Genomic DNA, 21285 nt, shown 5'->3' on the forward strand with positions numbered 1-21285 from the left:
ATAAAGATTTAAAATAAGGGGGCAGCTGAATAGCTCAGTGGATTGAGAGTCAGGCCTAGAGACGGGAGGTCCTAGGTTCAAATCTGGCTTCAGATACTTCCCAGCTGTGTGACCCTGGGCAAGTCAATTAACCCCCATTGCCTAGCCCTTACCACTCTTCTGCCTTGGAGCCAATACACAGTATTGACTCCAAGATGGAAGGTAAGGGTTTTAAAAAAAAAGACTTAAAATATATATGAATAATAAAATAAATATAACACTACTACTTTTCAGATTTTCATGTATCACAGGGGTCTCTGAAATGTAACTCCCACAATAGGTGAGGGATCACTATCACATGCTTTGTTCAATAAATTTCAATGCTTTTAAAAATCATGCTAAAAAATATTTAGAAGAGTAGATTATATACTTTTTACAGCCATGGGTAGGAAGAAAGCAAGAATTTAAAATATATATGTGGTATTCTAGGAACTCTGGCAGGTACTTTACAAATATTATCAGATTAATTCCCATGATAATCCCAGATGGTAATTATTATTATTATTCTCATTTTGTAAGGGTTGGATCTAAACTCAAGTCTTCGTGACTCCAGGGTTAACACTGTTAGCCAAATAAGGGATAAAGGCAAGCAAAACAGATAGCATAAATCATTTTGATGACATGAGCTTGAAAAGCTTTTAGACAAATAAAATTTATGCATCTAGTTAAAGAAGGGAAGTGGTCATATGGGGGGAAATATTTATATGCATAGTAGCTAATAATATAGAAATTCAGAAATACATAAGGCCAAAATTATTCCTCATTAGATTAGTGGTCAAAGGTTATGAACAAATAGGTCTAAAAGGAATTTTAAACCATTAACAATTATGTGAATGATTGCTCAAGATGATTAATAATAAAGAAAAAACAAATTAATTCAACTATGAAGTTGTGCCTAATACTCAGCAATTTGGCAAAGATGACAAAAATGGGAAAGTTGCATGTGTAGAAAGTCTAATGAACTGTTGGACACATTGTGAACTGATACAATCATTCCAGAAGGCAGCTTATAATTATGCAAATAAAGTGGCTATTCATTAATCCGTGCAATTTCCTGCTAGGCATCTACCCCAATGGGATCCATGTCAAAAAGTAAGGTTCCATATACGCCAAAATTTTTTTGTTGTACTTTTTGTTATAGCAAAGAATTGAAAACAAAATAGATGTCCATCAATTGGGAAACAACTAGATAAATTTTGGTAAATGATATCACTGTGCTATATGATAAACATAGAGAAGCATGAAAAGACATATGCAAAATGAAGTAAGCAGATTCAGGAAAATAAATTTACTCACCAACTACAACAATGTAAATGGAAAGATGACAACAACAACAATAGACAAATGAAAGACAAAAACAATAAAAAAAATTATAAAGAACAAACTAGGGGGTGGGGTGGGAAGATGGTGGAGTATACTTGAACCTTGTTTGCCCTCCTAATACTCTACACCAATGATGGACAAACTACAGCCTGTGGGCCAGATTGGGGGGGGGGGGCCTGAAATGTTCTATCAGGCTGCCCTACCTAATTCCTAATTGATAAATACAATAAGTAGGGTACAATACAATGAAACTTTGAAAGCACTGCCTTAGAAATAGACTGTCAAATGAGTGTTTCCTTTCCTTTGGCTCCCTCTTTAAAATGTTTGCTCATCACTTGCTCTACACAATCAAAAATAACTCCATAGAATCAACCTAAAGTAGCAAAAACAGGAGTTGGGAATGAAGCTGAACAGCTAGTGAGGCTGAACAAGGGACAGCTAGGGAGAGAGATTTCTGACTTCCCTGGCCTCAGTCCCATTGCAACAGGCTATGGAGGCAAGACCAGAGCAAACAACATGGAATCAACAAGGCAGCCTCTGTTTGCTTTGCTTTGTTTTCTGAGCCCTGGAGCATGGATACAGGGGAGGATACCACTGTAATTACCCTGGAAGCAGCTATGTTTAGGCTAGGGCTTTGATTCCAAAAAGTTTCCACTGGTCCATAGCTAGGAGTAGAAGGAGTGGACACCCCAGAGTCTACAGACTCCAACACTAAAGGCAGGACCTCAAATCTCACTGCTAATCATAAGGGACTTTGGAGACCTTAGTAGGATTAATTAAGTCACAGGACTAATGAAGACCATTTGGAGTAATTGGGATCTTAGCAGCTAAGGACAGGGTAAAGAATAGTAGGTCAGGTTTTTTCCAAGGCCAGACAGAATCTTGGGAAGGGTGCCTATTGGAATTCTGGGTAGCCAGAGTCAGTTGGTTTCCCAACTGCAGACCTGCACAGCAGGTTTTTCCCCAGGAGGAGGCTGGTGTTTCTGTTCCCTGGAACACTAAAAAAACCCAGTGGCAGGTGAAGGAGAAGAACTGGTTAGAGTTTCTGGAATAAGTTTGTGGGGGAAATTAAAAGAAAGAAAAAGAGAGTAACTCCCAACAACCTGAGAAATGTGGACTAGATGCCTGCTTTATCCCAGGCTATCACAGTAGGAGAGGAGTGATGAAGGAGCACATACCAGTGAGAGTAGTTGTTTAGGGACTGGGGTCCTATTAGCTATGGTCACTCCCACAAAATTAGAGTCCCTGGTTGGTGCCTCTGGGGGAGTTAGACTTGTAGTTGCAATGGCAGAACTACCAGTGGGCTCTAATTGGAGTACCTGAAGTTAATCATGACCTAGAATTACATCAGACACTGAACTATAAAAACTATAATAACTATATAGAGTTGTGATATTGGAAATTTGGGGGTCCTTGAACTAATTTTGAGGTCCCTGATCTAAACTTCCTATGCATATTTAGGGCTGGCTCCTTGAAACTACAATTCCCAAAAGCCAACTGGCTTGCTCTCTTGTGTAATCAGGTGGGCAGGAACCATAATCACATAGATAGAAGGATAAATAGTGAGAGACTGGATTGATACTTCCTCTTTGGTGATGTGGAGCAGAGGCAGGATGGGAGAAAGAGGTAACAGGTCCCGTGTATTTTAAACTGACTCTTAACAGGTGCGTGGCTTCATTTTTCTAATGGCTCTTAATATAGCTTTTAAAACCCTAATATTTTTAAATCTTTCCTTTTATATCCATTTTATTTCTTACAGAGTCTAGGAAAAAACAAACAAAAAAATCCTGAAATGTGAGGTAATATACCTCAGCACCCTGGAAACCTGGGACTCTAGCAAAAAGCCAGTGATTAAATATACTAGCCTGACTACTAAAATGAAACAAATAAAAAATAAACTAAAATAAAAATGATTAAGCAAAGGAGAAAGAACCCAATTACTGATAGCCATTATGGGGACAGAGAAAACCTCAACTCAAACTCAGAAGACAATGAAGTAAAAATATCTACTTCAAAAACAGCAAAGAAATACAAAAAATGGCCATAAGCTCAAAAAGAACATTTGGAAAAGGTTAAAAAAAAAAAACAAACACCTCAGAAATGAAATGAGGGGGATTGAGGGAAAATTAGAAAAACATTCAGGAACAAAATAAGAAAATCAACAATATTCTGAAAGAAAAAAATCACTCAAATGAAAAAAGTGATCCAGAAACTCATGGAAGAAAATAATTTATAAAAAACTAGAATTGGATATAGGGAAGCCAATGATTTCCTAAGACAAGAAACAACAAAGCAAAATCAAAAGAATGGAATAATAGGAGAGAATATGAAAGACAAAAATATGAAATCACAAAAACAACTGGCCCAGAAAATAGATCAAGGAGAAGCATTATAAGAATAGTTGGATACTCAGAAAATCAGAATAAAAAAAGAGTTTAGATACCATACACCAAGAAATTATCCAGAAAAACTGCCCCCAAATTCTACAACCAGAGGGTAAAATAGAAATGGAAATAATCCAACAATCATCACCTCAAAGAGATCCACAGATGAAAATGCACAGGGACATTATTGCTAAATTCTGTAGCTCGCAAGTTAAGGAGAAAATACTACACATAACAAGAAAAAAAATTCAAATGCCATGAAGCTACAGTCAGAATAATATAAGACTTAAAAGCCACAACATTAAACGAACACAGGACATGGAACACGATAGTTTGTAGAACAAAAGAATTGAGTTTACAACCAAGAATAACATACCTAATAAAGCTGAACATAATTATAGAAGGTAAAAAAAAATAGATAGACTAGAACTAAAGAAGTTTCAACTATTCATGGGTAAAAACCCAGAATTCAGCAGAAAATTTGGTCTATAAAACACATACAAGGGTAATGATGAAACACTAATCATAAGCAACCGAAAAAGTCAAATTGTTTGATTCCTGTTTGAGAAATGTCATCTATGGCTCCTCTGAATGGCAACATTGTGTGGGTACTTTGAAGGGGGTGTGTAGGGTTGAAATACTTGAGGTAGAGGCAAATATAATGGAATGAGCCAAAAGGGTAGTGGGGGTAAATTAGGTTAAGATAAGATGGAAGAGTTTTTTCTATATGGAGGAAGAATGAGTGGAGGAACTACCACAGAGAAGGGGAGAAGGAATTAGAAGGTTGGTAGTACTAGAACCGTACCCTCATCATACCTGGAATAAAGAGAGAACAACATACACAATTGGAAGGGTATAACTATTTTTAATGTACAGAAAAATAGGAGTGAAGGGGGGTGATGGTATAACGGAGGGACTGGAAATCCCCTAGAGGGACTGAGGAACTAAGAGAAGGAAGGATGAGTTAAGAGAAAGGAGGTCAAGGGGATAAGAAAAGGGAGGGAGATACCTATAGGGAAGTACATATCCTGAGGTAGAGGAGTGTTTGAAGGAAATTACTGAGAGGACTTTGATCATGAGGATAGAACTAAAACTCTGGTGCCCCCTATAGTCAGCACAAAAAGCAGGCAATTGAGGTTGGGGACAATGAGGCAGGAGGCAGGCCAGATGTCCCCTGGGTAGCACTCTGATTGGCCCAGTCAAAGGAGAAAAAGCAACAGTTGGCTCATGAGACCTGCTGTGTGAAAGTCAGTGGGTGAAGAGAAAGTTTAATAAACTGAGGCCAGACCAGATTTCTTGCTCTCAATTTCAGTATTAGTGCTGGCTGGGGGGCCCACATGACTGCCATGGAACAACAAGCTAATTAGGGTAAAATTTCCCCTAAAAGTAATCTATCTCCACTCTTTCTCTTTTGTTCCTCTCCCCTTCTCCTTTCTGATTAAATAAAATCATTAAGTCTATGGCCAGATTCAATTTTAAACATAACAGGGGTAAGGTGAGGGGATAAGGGAGGAACTCTTAGGACAAGTTAGGGGAGAGATTTTTAGATATAAATTCATATCAAAAAGTAAGAAGGCATGGTGGTGGTGGGGGGGGATAAAGAAGGGGTTTTTGGAAAGGTGGATAGAATAAGAATTAGAAGGTAAGGGGGAAAGTACAAGAGGGGGACCTATGGAAAGGCAGACCAATTTGTAACTGAGGGCAATAGGAGAGAATTTCTAGGAAGGGGTAAGAACTGCAGAGGTATTGGTCAAAGAAAAGTGAACATCTGAGGAGGGATACAGTGGAAGGAAAGGAAGAGGGGGACAAACAGTGTTGAGTAATGGACTGGATGGAAATACACAGCTAATAATGATGACATTTAATATGAATGGGATGAATTCACCCATAGGATGAAAACAGATAGCAGAATGGCTCAAAAACCAGGACATGACAATGTGTTATTTATAAGAAACACTGAAAATGAAAGATATACATAGATTAGAGATGAAAGGCTAAATTAGAATATACTATGCCTCAGCCAACCCAGAGAAGGCAGGAGTAGCAATCATGATTACTCACAGAATTGGAGCTAAAATGGATATAACTGGAAAAGATGAACAAGGTAATTATATATTATGTTGGAGGGTATTATGGATAATGAAGCATAATTAATATTGGACCTGTGTGTATCAAGTGTTATAGCATCTAGATATTTTAAAGAAAACACTAGATGACTTACATATGGTAATAAGTAACAAAATAATACTAATGGAAGATTTCAATTTTCCCCAATCAGAACTAGACAAATCTAACCAAAAAATTAATAAGAAAGAATTTAAAGAGTTGAATAGAATCTTAGATAAGTTAAATATAATATATATCTGGAGAGAACTGATTGGGAATAGAAGAAAGTGTGCTATCTCATCACTACATAAGAAATTTACAAAATATGCACAAAAATTGAGCATATATTAGGGCACAAGAAAAATATGGTTAAATGTTGAAAAGCAGAAAAGCAGATATTAAACACACCCTTTTCGGACAATGAGAATAAAAATAATATGTAATATGGGACCATTGAAACAAAAATTTTAAATGAAACTAAATAACTTGAAGAAAGAAAAGATAAATTATTGAAACAAATAATGTCCTTAAAGAGAATAATAGCAGTGAGACCACATAACAAAACCTATGGGACTGTGTGACCCTGGGTAAATCCCTTGAACCCCATTGCCCACCCTTACCACTCTTCCACCTATGAGCCAATACACAGAAGTTAAGGGTTTAAAGAAGAACCTATGGAATACAGCAAAAGTAATAATTTTAAAATTTAATAGCAATTAATAGGAAAGATAAATGCACCTGTGGCCATCACTGGCCCCCTGGATTGCTGCAGCATCCACCAGGGAGCAGTAGCGCCCACTTTGGGAATCACTGCTCTAAGTCAAGGAAAGAAATAAATAAAACAATTATACTCACAATTAATGGTGTGGAAGAACATTTTATGTCTCTTGGATCTGAAATATGAAAAAATATGAAATAAAATTTTCAGTCCATAATATAAACCCATTTAGTGAAATCATTGCTTCTACAGTAAAAAGAGTAAGAATAATGCAAAACTTTAACAGAACACCAAGTTTCTTTTATGTCAGATGTAATGTTGGGCTCACTATCTCAGGGTCAGGTATAACCCTCAGATGCTGAGATGTGTTTTCTCCACAACTTTCAGCCCAACTTTGTATATACCTAACTAAGTAATTGGGGTACCAGTTACATTTCAGCATTTAACATCAAATAGCTTTGACAGAGGAATATTTACATTGATGATATAGTAATAACAAAGGTATAAATATTTCCCCCAACATCTTTACAGCACAAAGTCTTCTATATTATCTCAATCTCTGGGAAGAGTAGCCTCAGACTTTGCATAGTTTCTATTTACCACTCCTATAACATTTCCATATAGCATTAAGCCTATAAAATTTAGGTCCAAATGTGAACTTGACTCCTGGTGAGGCTTTGTCTCATCTCCCACTTTGCTTGGTCCTTAAGGTAGCTCTTCAGGTAAGTGATGCTGAGCTTACTGCAAAACCTGGCTTGGACTCAACTCCCAAACTTGCCTAGAGTTTCAAAAGGTCAGAAGAATGAGAAAATGTTGAGGTTTTATAGGTCCAAACGGCTTCCTCTTTCCATCATTGTATCTTTCTAGATGGCATCAGCAAGAGTCAAACAAAAGAAAGAGAGTTTTTACGAGAGAGAACCTGAGGAAAATTGCTGAAGTTATGGCCTACTAGTACTTTTTGAAGAACATACAGTTCTGATTACACAGCCAGCAAAGTGATTATCAGATTAGAATCTATTGTAGAATGTCAAAGCATTTTCCAAAGTCTCTCCAAGGGTACTTCCATTTATGCATCATCATACTCTTCTGGAACTAGCTCTCCAGGCTGAGAAGTAGCATCAAAGATACTCCATACATGTCTGTTGGTTAGTCATAAACTTTTATTAAGTGCCTACCATGTGCCAGGCACTATGCTAAGTACTGTGGATATAAAGAAAGTCTGAGGTCATTCTGTTCACTCAAGAAGATCAAAATGCCAGTCCTCTGCTAAACAGAAAATATGTTTTGACTCAGGAAACTTAAGATATTTATGTACCGAGTGAATTAAAAAGCAAAAGTAAAAATTAAAATTCATAATTCTTATATGGAATATGAGTTTAATTTTTTCTTGACTTTCCATTCCTTAAAATCACCCCAAATTCTATACTTCCTTTGAAAAATTAACTCCACTGAAGTGTTTAGTGAGTATGCAATCATACATAATTTAACATTTTGATTTTCTCAAATGCAGCTGAGCTAAATTGTGAGCCTACTACCCCAAAAGCTGAGGTGTTATTGGGGAGAGCATGTCCTGACACACATTTGGAAACATATTTCTATACATTTATTCTTGTTATAATTTTAAAGTCAAGTATGCTTTTAAAAAGCTAATTACTTTTAAGTGGTTAAATGAATTGGGGCTGAAATGACTGACTCTTAACAATAAGTAAGACACAGCTTGAGGGCTTGAGCTGATGATTATAGAGAAGACATACACCAACCTTCAATGTTATTATTTTGAACCCTGAGGAACATAAAGTATATGCTAGCTCTGAAAGAATGAGTCAGAGCACAAACACTATACATAGAATCCTAGATATCTTTTCTCTTCACCATTTTAAATCTTCTCTCTCATACACACACACACACACACACACCCCTTTTGACTGTAGAACAATGTAGAAATAATTTACCTTCTTAACTTAGATAAAGTATAGTAAACCTGTGGCAGGATGTTTCTGGCTCTGGTTGGTCTACGTATTAAATGATGGCCACCAGGTTTCCTGATGCTTTGCAAATAACCTACATTATGCTCTCTAAGAAGCCCCTCTTAATGCCCCCTTTTCCCTAAAAAAGGGAGTATAGGGGGCAGCTAGGTGTATCAGTAGATAGATAGCCATTCCTGGATTCTAGGGCTTGGAGTCAAATCTGGCTTAAGATACTTCCTAGTTGTATAACCCTGGGCAAGTCACTTAACCCCTCCATTGCCTAGTCCTTACCAATCTTCTGCCTTAGAACCAACATATAGTTGATTCTAAGACGAAAGATACAGTCTTAAAAAAAAAGGTAAAAAGAAAAAGGAAGCATAACTAAGCATAGCTAATGCCCAATTTTTGTAGTTCTAAATATCACATTGTTTTAAACTTACAAAGCATTTTATTCATCATTCTTTAAAATCTGATTTTTGATGAAAAAAGTTCTTTCCCTTTAATGAATTTTTATAAGGATTGGTTTAGTGCTAAAAAGGGCAGAAAAGTTTTTTGCATAAAGGAAAAAATTAAATCACTTGCTAAAGTATGTAAGATACTGTCAGTTTTATAGATTAAAATTTTTTATGCTGGAAAGGAAAGAAAAAAAATGTTTTTGTTGTTATTTTTTAAAAACCCTTACCTTCCATCTTGGAGTCAATACTGTGTATTGGTTCCAAGGCAGAAGAGGGGTAAGGGCTAGGCAATGAGGGTTAAGTGACTTGCCCAGGGTCACACAGCTAGGAAGTGTCTGAGGCCAGATTTGAACCTGGGACTTCCCTTCTCTATCTCAATCCACTGAGCAGCCCAGCTGCCCCTGGGAATTTGGTTTAACAAAAACTGCTAAAATATGTTTATGGCGAGAAACAGTTGTCAAATTGCATTTGAGCAAGTTGGGATTGAAAATACATTATGATGTAATTAGAATGACTCAAATTACCTTGTAAAATGTTACATTTTACAAAATTACATGCAAAATGATGTTTTGTTTGTACAATTTGTACAATGAATACAATTTGATAAGCTGAAAAGAAAGTTTTGGATGCTAGTTTCTGATTTCCTGAAGACAGCAGTTCTATCTACATGGCATATACCTTGTATATACATAATTACAGGCACAGTATCTCCCCCATTTGAATGTGACTTTCTTGAGAACAATAATCATGTTTTTTCTTTTCTTTTTTGTATCTCTAGCCTGTTCCTAGAACAGAATAAGTTTATAATAAATGCTCATTGATTGCCTGACTTATTGACATTAGCCTCAGAGAGGGTAAATGACTTGTCATTAAGTTGCAGAGTTAGAATTTAAAAACTGGGTCTTCTGACTTCATCTAATGATTTTCTATTATACTATACTGTCTTCATAAAAATATCCATATCCTCATCCTCCCTTTTATTTTTTATCCATTTAATAAGTACTCTTCGGATCCAAATACTGCACTTTCCCTCCTGAATCTGGCTTATACAAAAACTAAGTGTGGTTTGTCATTTTGCTTTTAGTCAGAAAAGAACAAAGGAAATTATTAAGAAGAAAATGCTTATAAAATGAATAAAACATCAGCACTTTATTTAAAAAAATATTTTTAAAACCCTTTAATAATGTATTTATATGTATTATATGGCAAATTTGCATAACTGTTTTTTGGTCTCTATGTAATTTTTACTCTCAAAAAGACCTTATTTTGGGAATGCAGACTTTATTTGGAAGTACGTAAGCACCTCCTCTCCCCAAATTCATTATTTCTGTTCTTTCTAGAACCCAAGTCTTATTTTATGATAGTAGGAGGTGCAATATTCAATTATAGACATTATAGATTAGAGCCTGATATATAAATGCAGAACTTATACAGAGAGCCCAACTGTCATTTGTCAATTTAATTAGAAATGTATTTTAGTTTTATTAAAATACTCAAGTAGACCACTAAGCAAAGGAGGAAGTGAAGGGTGTGGCTTTTCTTGGTGACCATCAAGGTTCAATTTGACCTTTAAAAGGCAGTTCATTACTATGTAATTTTCCATAGTTAATGCTTAATTAAATGCTTTCAGAGTAGAGGTGGAGATTGTTATCAAAATATCATAATATTGGGGGGCAGCTGGGTAGGTCAGTGGATTGAGAGCCAGTCCTAGAGATGGGAGGTCCTAAGTTCAAATCTGGCCTCAGCCACTTCCCAGCTGTGTGACCTTGGGCAAGTCACTTGACCCCCATTGCCTACCCTTACCACTCTTCTGCCTCCAAGATGGAAGGTAAGGGTTTAAAAAAAAAATCATAATATTGTTCAGAGAGCCAACCATATTCTGCTCTTAGATAATCTTTTAAAAAACTACTTGATAGGGCAGCTGGGTAGCTCAGTGGAGTGAGAGTCAGGCCTAGAGACAGGAGGTCCTAGGTTCAAACCCGGCCTCAGCCACTTCCCAGCTGTGTGACCCTGGGCAAGTCACTTGACCCCCATTGCCCACCCTTACCAATCTTCCACCTATGAGAAAATACACCGAAGTACAAGGGTTTAAAAAAAAACAAACAAACAAACAAACAAAAAACTACTTGATGTCAGGATTAAAGATGTAAGGGCTTTAATATAAGAAAAAGTAGAGATACTGGAAATATGGCTTATGCCCATAAAAGATGGTTTGTATGTAGTCTTATCTCTAAATCTGAACATCTTCATATCTGGAAAAAGTTGGCATGATAGCATGAAGAAAAGATAATACAAAGATCTTCATTTTATAGATATTCTCAAATAAGCAACGATAAGAGACAATGGTCTGTTTGATTTTAGTGAAAAAAGTATGGGAATCTGAAGGACATATGAAAGACATGCCGTAATTTACAGTAGAAACAAGAAACTAGTAGACATGTAGCCAAAGTTCCCAGTGAATTAGTGTTAAGTGTCAATGGATAATTTTTACTCTTGATCATTCTCATTTGCAGTAGTCAGTAGGGTGCTGTCTAGCAGCATTTGATAATATTGCTTTGAGATATATTAAAGAACCAAATAAATCATGAGTTTAATTTTCACCAATGGAGATTCACCAAAGGAGGATTATCCTTCTATTCTATTAAAATATGTTACTCATGCCTCCTGGCAACATCATGGAATTACTTCTGTGTATGTCCGTGTATATAATGTTAGTATGGAATCAGTTCCATCTTTTGAAATTTCACTGTGGGAGAAAAATTAAGCTTTCCTCCAATTTTCTTATTTTTATTTTTAATTTGGGGTGTGTGTGTGTGTGTGTGTGTGAGAGAGAGAGAGAGAGAGAGAGAGAGAGAGAGAGAGAGAGAGAGAGAGACATGCACACATCAAATTAAAAATACAACAAATAGCTAGTATTTATTATTAAGCTCACTTCTAAGGTGAGAGGCAGTGTGATATAATGAAGAGAAAACTCATTTTAGAATTAGGAAGAAAAGGGCCCAAGTGACTCTGATACATTTTTGTTGTGTGATCTTGAGGAAATCCCTCAACCACGCAGTCTCTCAGTAAACTTCCTAAGACTATAAATTGCAGAAGAAATGTAGAGTGGCATTGGTAGAAGGAATTTCCTCACTAGAAGTTCCATATGCCTGTGAAATCTTGGGTCCAAACAAAAAAAACAAACAAACTAAAAAACTAAAAAAGACAAGTACTGTGGGGACCACAAGCAGTAATCACAGTCCCCAACATCAAACAGCTTATAATCAGGCCATCTGGTGTGCCCTGAATCTCTAGCACACTGTACATCCTACTTAGATTTTCTTAGAAGTTGGATTTTCACTTAGCATAAGGCTGCCAGAGAAATGAGAGGTTCACTGAATGTCAGAATTGCTGTGCACCTGGGGCATAAATGGGGAAGAATATAAAAAGGAAGGAGGGAAATTTCTGTGAGCAAGAATGGCAGGTTGGAAGATCACCTTAAAAACAGCAAGCAACTTCAGTATGAATAGAATAATAAATATTTGGCAATATTTAATATCTATCACATTTCTTTAGAGTTGTCTGCCAGATGATGGCCTGAAGATGATGAATGAAAAAAAAAGCCAAAAGTGGCTTAAGGTGATCCATAACAGGGAAAGGAAATTTGTATCTACTCATTCTTTATGGTTATTTTCCTTATATTCAATTATAAAGACACATGTTAAAGCTCTATCATTCATTAATTTAATACTTCCACTTGCTTTTAGAGAACATTTTGTGAAGTCTGCAAGCATATAAGGAAAAATTTGCTTAATAGAAGTAAAGGAGGAATATTAAGGTTTCAATATTCTTTGTGCAATGCTATGGAGATCAATCAATAAGCATTTACTATGTATCATTAGCATTAATTATTAAGATTATTAAGGGGTAAGAGTTGACTAGACAAGGAAAGATAAGAATACAATCCTCGCCCTCGATGAATTGATATTTTAATGGGAGAGACAACACACAAACAACTATGTATGTATGTCTGTATATGTATAAAATTGAAAATATAGATAGATTCCAATTAGTGCAAAAAATGAATCCTGTGTAATAGTCAAATATATCCAAATCAATATTATTTGAAGTTATCACTTTGTAAAGTATGGTAATTGGTTCCAGTCCATGGAAATATGCAGTGTGAATCTGAATAATGTGACTACATTATTTGCACTAATGAGAAATACCTACAAATCTCAGAAGGAAAGGAGAAGAGGCATCAGGAAAGCCTCCTATAGAAGTGAATATCTCAGCTGAGTCTTGAAGGTAGTCATGGAAGCCAGAAGGAGGAAGTGAGAAATCATGGGGGAAGCAAAGAGGGGAATCCAGCAAAATGCAGAATCAGGAGATAAGAGTGTTGTGTTGATCTACTAGCAAGCAGGTCAGTATGGGTAGATAAAGTATGGAAGACATTTATGTGTAAGAAGACTGAAAAGGTAGGAAGAGGTCATGTTTCATAAAGCTCCCCATGAACCTTTAAAAGAAAAACAGAAAGTTTTATATTTGATCTTAACAAGGTCACTAATTAATATTTGGTCTTAATAAGATCATAAAGTAATAAGAAGACAATTGAGATTATTGAGTAGAGTTAGCTTTGCAGTTTAGGAAATTCACTTTGGTAGCTGAGTGAAGAATAGAATAGAGGGGAGACAGAGTGGAGGCACAAAAATGAACCAGAAGGCGATTGCAATATGCCAAGCATAAGGTAATGAGTGGTATCAGGGTGGTTGCTGTGTGAGTAAAGAAAAGGAGTCATATAAGATGTTGTGAAGGTAAAGATGAAAGATCTTGGCAAGAGATGGGGTTGAGGACACTCAAGATTTTCAGTGTGGGTGAATGGGAGGATAGTGGTATCTTTGACAATAGGGAAGTTCAGAAGCGGGGAGCCTTTGGGGAAAAGATAATGAATTTTATTTTAGCTTTGATGAGTTTGAGATACTATGGGATACACAGTTGAAGATATCCATAAGGAAATTGATGATTCTCAGAAGTGAAGTATGGTCCAGGTATATAGATCTATATAGAGTTGAAAATCGAAGTCATGATAGTTAATGAGACCACCAAGGGATTTAAGCCTTGAGCAAGAAGAGAGGAGGATGCAGGACAGAGTTTGGGGATAACCAGTGATTAATGGGCTTGACCTGGATGAAGATCCAGCAAAGGAAACCTTAACTGGTGAGATTAAATAATAATTAGATTTACAAAATGCTTCCCTAGATAATTTTATTTTATGGAACTTTGTACTTACGTTCAATGAGAAAGAGAAAACACACTATACCCATTGAAGCAATGATGATACCAGGTACTACAAAAGATAGTCCCCAACAGGTAGACACCCAGTAGCCAGCAATCAAAGATCCTAAGATATTCCCCACAGAGGTGTGAGAATTCCAAATTCCCATAATTAAGCCTCTCCTGAAAGAGAAGAAAACAATAAAAAAGCAAGATGGTTACTACTTTGCTTAAAAAAATAAAAACAATATATCACAAATACATCCCTTTATTTTTGCAAGTTGTGGTATTTATGTGTTCTTTCCAAACAAAAATCATGCATTCGATTGCATAAAACATATATGTATAAAGTGTAAGCATTTACAACAATGTAGGGTTCTCAAAGACTGAACAAAGCTACTGGTAGAAAGAAATGCATTTGTTTTACAATGAACAAAAGTAAAGGAATACTAGCTAAAATATTTTTGTCGAGCTGATAATATAAACTAAACCTTCTGCTGAAAAATACTTATTAAAATTCCCAATAGACCTATGGTGATCATCATGACTAAATCATGAAGAGGATCACTCCCTTCAGCTTTTTAGAGGGATGGTGGCAGAATAGTAGGAGGTAGGAACAGAGAGGGTGTTCCTAGAGGAACTGAATCATAAAAATATTTACATGCTCACTACAAATGAAACTAGAAGATAAAAGGGAGTAGCAGATAAGCACCTATAATGTGCTGGGCACTTTGCTAAGCCCTGGGAATACAAAAAAGAGGAAAAAGATCATCTCTGTTTTCAAGGAACTCAATGTAATGGAGGAGATAGTAAACATATATATACAAATAAGTTAATACAGGATAATAAGAAATATTTAATGAAGGGAAAGCACAGAATTAAAGATTGGGGAAGATTTCCTGTAGGAGGTGGTATTTTATTTGGGACTTAAAGAAGAAGGGAACTAAATGGAAAGATAACAATAAGTCCTCCTTGGAGAAGCAAGTAACCTTTCTAAGGTACTGACACACCACTTTCTTGGGACATTTAGTAAATTTATATTGAAGATAAGCATTTGTAAAAAGATTGTCATAAAAATAATTACAAATAAGTCACTAACTTCTACTGTGTGAAGTGATTTAGTAGAGAAATTGTATGAAGAATTCAGTAAGATCTTTCAAATTAAATGAACTGAAAATTTAGTGATTTTGATGCAAAGATGAATACTGTGAAAAATATGACCCAGGAATCATAAACAAAAGAAACAAAAGTCTAATAGACCAGTATAAAAACATCATATCTATGATTCATGAATATTGTTTTCAAGGAAGAAGGGAAAGGGCAGCTGGGTGACTCAGTGGATTGAAAGTCAGGCCAAGAGATGGGAGGTCTGTAATGGGAGAATTTGGGAAGGTGTTTGGTTAAAGGGAATTTTGGAAAGGAGGTTGGCAGGGACTTGCTAGGTAAATAATATGAGTTGCAGGTAGGATGGAATAGTGAGATTCAGGATATAATATGAGCTGAAGTCAGGAGTATAACACTGAAGGTAACAAAGATCTTCAGGGAGAGAAAGAATTAATCTAAACAGGCAAAGAGCAGCAGGGCTTGTAGACTAGGACTTAGACTAAAGACAAACTGAGGGAAATAGACTGAATTGAAATTAACTACAGGCTTTAGTTAATTTCACAGGAAGGGACTTGTTTTGAAGTTACACCTTCCTTCAAGATGGATACCCCGGCTTCCCTTCAAGCCCAGAGTATGTTGGTTCTATTCCTCTTCTTCCCTTTTCTTACTAATTAACTGACAAAGTAACTAACAGATCTGTTTAAACACAAAAGGGTTTTATTGTCTTCTGACATTAAATTGTCAGGAAAAGTGGATTAAGGAAGCCCTAACAGTTGTTTAAAGAAACCTCAGGTGAGGGAAGGGAAGCAGAGATGGGGTTTGAGCAAGGTCCTGCCTTAATTCAGCTCTCAAGGTGATCTTGAAATCAAAAAGGGAATATGATGATAACTACCAAACCTCTCTAGATAAAGTACTGCAAGAGTATAGCTAAACCCTCACAGATTTGAAACTACTCTCTGATTCACTCTCCTTATTCACTCCTCACAGACATTTAGGTAAGGGAAGGAAGGTAGGAAAATGAGGTAGGGTATGGAGATTCAAGGGTTTATCTAAATTAACAAATCTCAAATAAATTCTCTAAAGCTAGGCTAAATTTTCAATCTTCAGAAAGGAGAAGAAGCAGCTCAGCTGGCCCTGGTTCTCTCTCCATGTGGTCCCAGGTCCAACTGAAACTTTCCTTCAAGATTCTAAACTCCTAACTGACATCAGAACTCAGCCAAAGCCTGTAAAAACTGCTAAGACCCCCCTCTCTCTGTACTACAGGTCCTGGGTTCAAATCTGGCCTTCAACATTTCCTAGGTGACCCTGTGCAAGTCACCTAACCCCTATTGCCTAGCCCTTACCACTCTTCTGCCTTAGAACTAATATATTATTGATTCTAAGATGGAAGATAAGTGTTATTTTTAAAAAAAAAAAGGAAGAGGGGAAATAAGACACAAGTCTCAAGCATCTTATAATCCCCCTCTATAATATATGAACACATAAATTATTGATTATATTGAAAAGATAAAAAAAATTATCTGGCATTATCTCTAAATCAGAATTCCATGAACTGTGTACAATATGACTATGGGTTTATTATAACAAAGATCAAAGGTGATAGCAAACTCAAAGAATGATAAAAAAAAAAAAAACAAAACAAAACCAAGGCATGAAATTAGCACAGTTCCAATTGTAAATAAGATGTTGATAATGAAAAATTGAAATGGCTAAAAATGTCACAGATTATTAACATTTCCTAAGGAAGTTCAATTCTTGTAAATTAATCTCTTCAATAAGGAGAACAAAAGAACCTGGAAATTACCATGGATGACTAACATATGATCCATGCCAAGTGGAGAAATACAACCGCCTAAGGCAACATGAATTCAGAATATAAATTTATCTGTCAAATTTACAAATGATTCCTTCAACTTAGAATAAAATGCATTTGTAAGAATCTACTATGTGCACTGCATTGAGTTAATTGCTATGGGAATAAGGACCCTGCCCTCTAAAAGCCTATGGTCTCATCCAAGACTGTGGAATAGTACCTTCAAGCTGAGCCCCAGGGGAAAAAAAAAAAAGCAGAGTTCCCAGATCCAACAGAGAAGGGGCTGATGTTGTGAATGGAGCAGAAACAGATGTACCTAGGAAAGCAATAGCAGCTATTTGGCTCTGACTCTAGAAGCAGAATAAGATCTCAGATAACAAAGGCAGGGATTTGAGACCAAACGAAAACCCTACAGTTCTGTGCCTCTGAATCTGCAGTTTGCTAGATTCATGGCCAAATCAAATAGAAGTTCAATGGAGTTCCAGCCAGGGAATTCAACCAGTTCCAATAATGGTGTTGCTTAGACCCAAACCTGAAACAGAAGCTTATTAGGGACAGTTTAGGAAGACAACAATCAAATTTTATCCAGGATTAGAATGTTTTAGGTACACTAAAAGATTATAGGTCTTCAAACTTGTATTACACTTTTAATATCCTTGAAGAATGCAGCATTCGATATACAGATAAAAGAATATCAGGACTTAATAGAAAATGCAATAGAACCAAACAATTTCTAGATGTTTCTGCCAGGATTGCAAAAAGCCTAGCCTTAAGGCAAAGTCCTAGAATGTGTAAGCAAAACAATAAAGTCAAATTTCACCATAAAAATTGGTTACACCATTCACAAATCAAGAAAGAAAGCATGACTAAAGCCTTGCTGAAAAAACACGGTATAAGCATGTGTTTCACTAGAATTCTAGGAATAACCGAGTTTTGTTTTTTTTTTGAAAATGATTAAAATGATTTTATAAAAGTAACCGAAAGAAATAACTGGAAAAGAAAAGAGGGCTATAGTGATGAAATTAGGAATATATGCTGATAAAGTTTTGATAAACTAAGGAATCTAGAAGGTTGTCTAAGAAGCTGGAGAATGGCTGGAATTCTGGAAAGAATTCTGTGCCAGGCTTGGAATTGGAAGGGGGAAGGGCAGGAAAAAGTTCTGTAACAGTTAATCTTTGGCTGTGACATGATTAGCTGCTCTGCTCTCTCTCTGACCATAGCCCTGCTTGTGAAGAAAAAAGAAAGAGAAGACTTATTTATATCTGCTGCTGTTACAACTTTGTTTGGAAAAAGAAAGACCAGAAGACTTTGTTTGCCTTAAGACTCTGAGGGAAACCTCAGGACCACACTCTGCTCAGTGAGTCTCTGACATTTTGGCTCACTATCTTCATTAATCTGGCAATAACTTTTCAATAATAGATAAATAAGGATTTAGTTAGTTTATTATAGATAGTTTGGGGATTATAGTAAGAGTTAAGGAACTCTAGTGTAGCTCAGGTGAATTCTTGAGACCAAGAAAAATTTGGTTTTGGGGAGAAAAATGGTGGGTGGAATTTATTTAGCTTTCTTAGTGTGAAGGAAACTTTTATATATCCTTATTATCCTATAAGAAGGGATCTCCAGATCAGTCTGTGTACTGAATCGTAAAGAGGGAAAGTGTGGATACTTTGTGAACATCTAGCAAAGTTTATAGAGCAGTATCCTCCTTATTATCATATTTATTAACATTTTATTATTACAGGCTCAGGAGGAAAAACTTGGATACAAAATTTTACAGTTTAGCACAAAAACCTTAATCAAACAACAAGACTCCTTGAAAATTAGAATGAACTGAACAGAAAATAATTTCATAAGACAAAAAGAAAAATCAAAACTGTCAAAAGATTTGAAAACAGAAACTCACCAATAAAACAAATCACGAAGAGCTCATTTTTAAATTATTGGCCTACCAGAAAGTAACACAAGACAAAGAGAAAAAGAGCCTGGACAATTGTAGTACAGAGAGAGGGGGTCAGAGCAGTTTTTACAGGCTTTGGCTGAGTTCTGATGTCAGTTAAAGAGTTTAGAATCCTTTTTTTTTTTCTCGTACAAGTCTGTTTATTAATGATCTCTTTGGGGTACAAACCCAACAATGGTATGGCTGGATCAAAGGGCAGGAATTTTTTTTATAGCCCTTTGAGCATAGTTCCAAATTGCCAGCCAGAATGGTTGGATCAGTTCACAACTCCACCAGCAATGCATTAATGTCCCAATTTTGCCACATCCCCTCCAGCATTCATTTCTCTCCCCTTCTTTCATTTTAGCCAATCTGCTAGGTGTGAGGTGATACCTCAGAGTTGTTTTGATTTGCATTTCTCTAATTATTAGAGATTTAGAATGCTTTCTCATGAGCTTATTGATATTTTTTATTTCTTTACCTGAAAATTGCCTATTCATGTCTCTTGCCCATTTATCAATTGGGGAATGGCTTGATTTTTTTATACAATTGAGAGACTTTGATCTAAACCTAATCTCTCCCATATTGTTTTACAAATTTCCCAACAGTTTTTGTCAAATAGTGGATTCACGTCCGAAAAGTTGGGCTCTTTGGGTTTATCATACACTGTCTTGCTGATGTCATTACCCCCAAGTCTATTCCACTGATCCTCCCTTCTGTCTCTTAGCCAGTACCATATTGTTTTGATGACTGCTGCTTTATAGTATAGTTTAATATCTGGTACTGCTAGGCCCCCTTCCTTCACATTTTTTTTCATTATTTCCCTTGATATTCTTGATCTTTTGTTATTCCAAATGAAATTTGTTATAGTTTTTTCTAATTCAGTAAAGAAGTTTTTTGGTAGTTTGATAGGTATGGCACTAAATAGGTAAATTAATTTGGACAGAATGTTCATTTTTATTATGTTAGCTCATCCTACCCATGAGCAATCAATAGCTTTCCAATTGTTTAGATCCAGTTTTATTTGTTTGGAAAGTGTTTTGGAGTTGTTTTCATAAAATTGCTGTGTTTGTTTTGGTAGATAGATTCCCAAGTATTTTATATTGTCTAGGGTGATTTTAAATGGTGTTTCTCTTTCTACCCCTTGCTGCTCTAATGTGTTGGAAATATATAGAAATGCTGATGATTTATGTGCATTTATTTTGTATCCTGCAACCTTGCTAAAGTTGTTGATTATTTCTACAACCTTCTTAGTTGATTCTCTAGGATTTTTTAAGTAGACCATCATATCATCTGCAAAAAGCTTAGTCTCCTCATTGCCTATTTTGATACCTTCAATTTCTTTTTCTTCTCTAATTGCTACTGCTAGTGTTTCTAGTACTATGTTAAATAATAGAGGTGATAATGGGCATCCTTGTTTTACTCCTGATCTTATTGGAAAGGCTTCTAATTTATCCCCATTGCATATGATGCTTGTTGATGGTTTTAGGTATATACTGTTTATTGTTTTTAGGAAAGGTCCTTCTATTCCTATACTTTCCAGTGTTTTCAATAGAAATAGGTTCTGTATTTTGTCAAAGGCTTTTTCAGCATCAATTGAGATAATCATGTGATTTTTGTTTGTTAGACTGTTGATATGGTCAATTATGTGGATGGTTTTCCTAATGTTGAACCATCCTTGCATTCCTGGTATAAATCCCACCTGATCATGGCATCATGATCTTCTTAATTACTTGTTGGAGTCTCTTTGCTAGTATTCTATTTAAGATTTTTGCATCTATGTTCATTAGGGAGATTGGTCTTTCTCTGTTTTTGATCTCCCTGGCTTTGGAATCAGTACCATATTTGTGTCATAAAAGGAATTTTGTAGGACTCCTTCCTCGCTTATCATATCAAATAATTTGTCTAGTATTGGGATTAGTTGCTCTTTGAATGTCTGATAGAATTCACTTGGGAATCCATCAGGCCCTGGTGATTTTTTCTTAGGGAGTTCTTTGATGGCTTGTTCAATTTCTTTTTCTGATATGGGATTATTTAGGTATTCTATTTCTTCTGCAGTTAACCTAGGTAATTTATATTTTTGTAAATATTCATCCATATCTCCTAAATTGTTATATTTATTGCCACATAGTTGGGTGAAATAGTTTTTAATGATTGCCTTAATTTCCCCTTCATTAGAGGTGAGGT

General features: G+C 35.9%; 1 protein-coding gene across 1 annotated transcript in view; it reads right to left on the minus strand.

The window, feature by feature from the left end:
* SLC37A1 (solute carrier family 37 member 1) overlaps positions 1–21285 on the minus strand; it is a 137019-nt gene that overhangs the window by 70147 nt on the left and 45587 nt on the right. Inside the window, exons 7-8 of the mRNA XM_044670259.1 lie at positions 14262–14428; positions 6708–6745 (exon numbers count right to left, since the gene is read on the minus strand). Coding sequence (XP_044526194.1) covers positions 6708–6745; positions 14262–14428 — 205 coding nt within the window. The remainder of the gene's footprint in view (positions 1–6707; positions 6746–14261; positions 14429–21285) is intronic.

The sequence above is a fragment of the Gracilinanus agilis genome, chromosome 3 (genome assembly GCF_016433145.1).
Source record: "Gracilinanus agilis isolate LMUSP501 chromosome 3, AgileGrace, whole genome shotgun sequence".
NCBI classification, from domain to species: Eukaryota; Metazoa; Chordata; class Mammalia; order Didelphimorphia; family Didelphidae; genus Gracilinanus; species Gracilinanus agilis.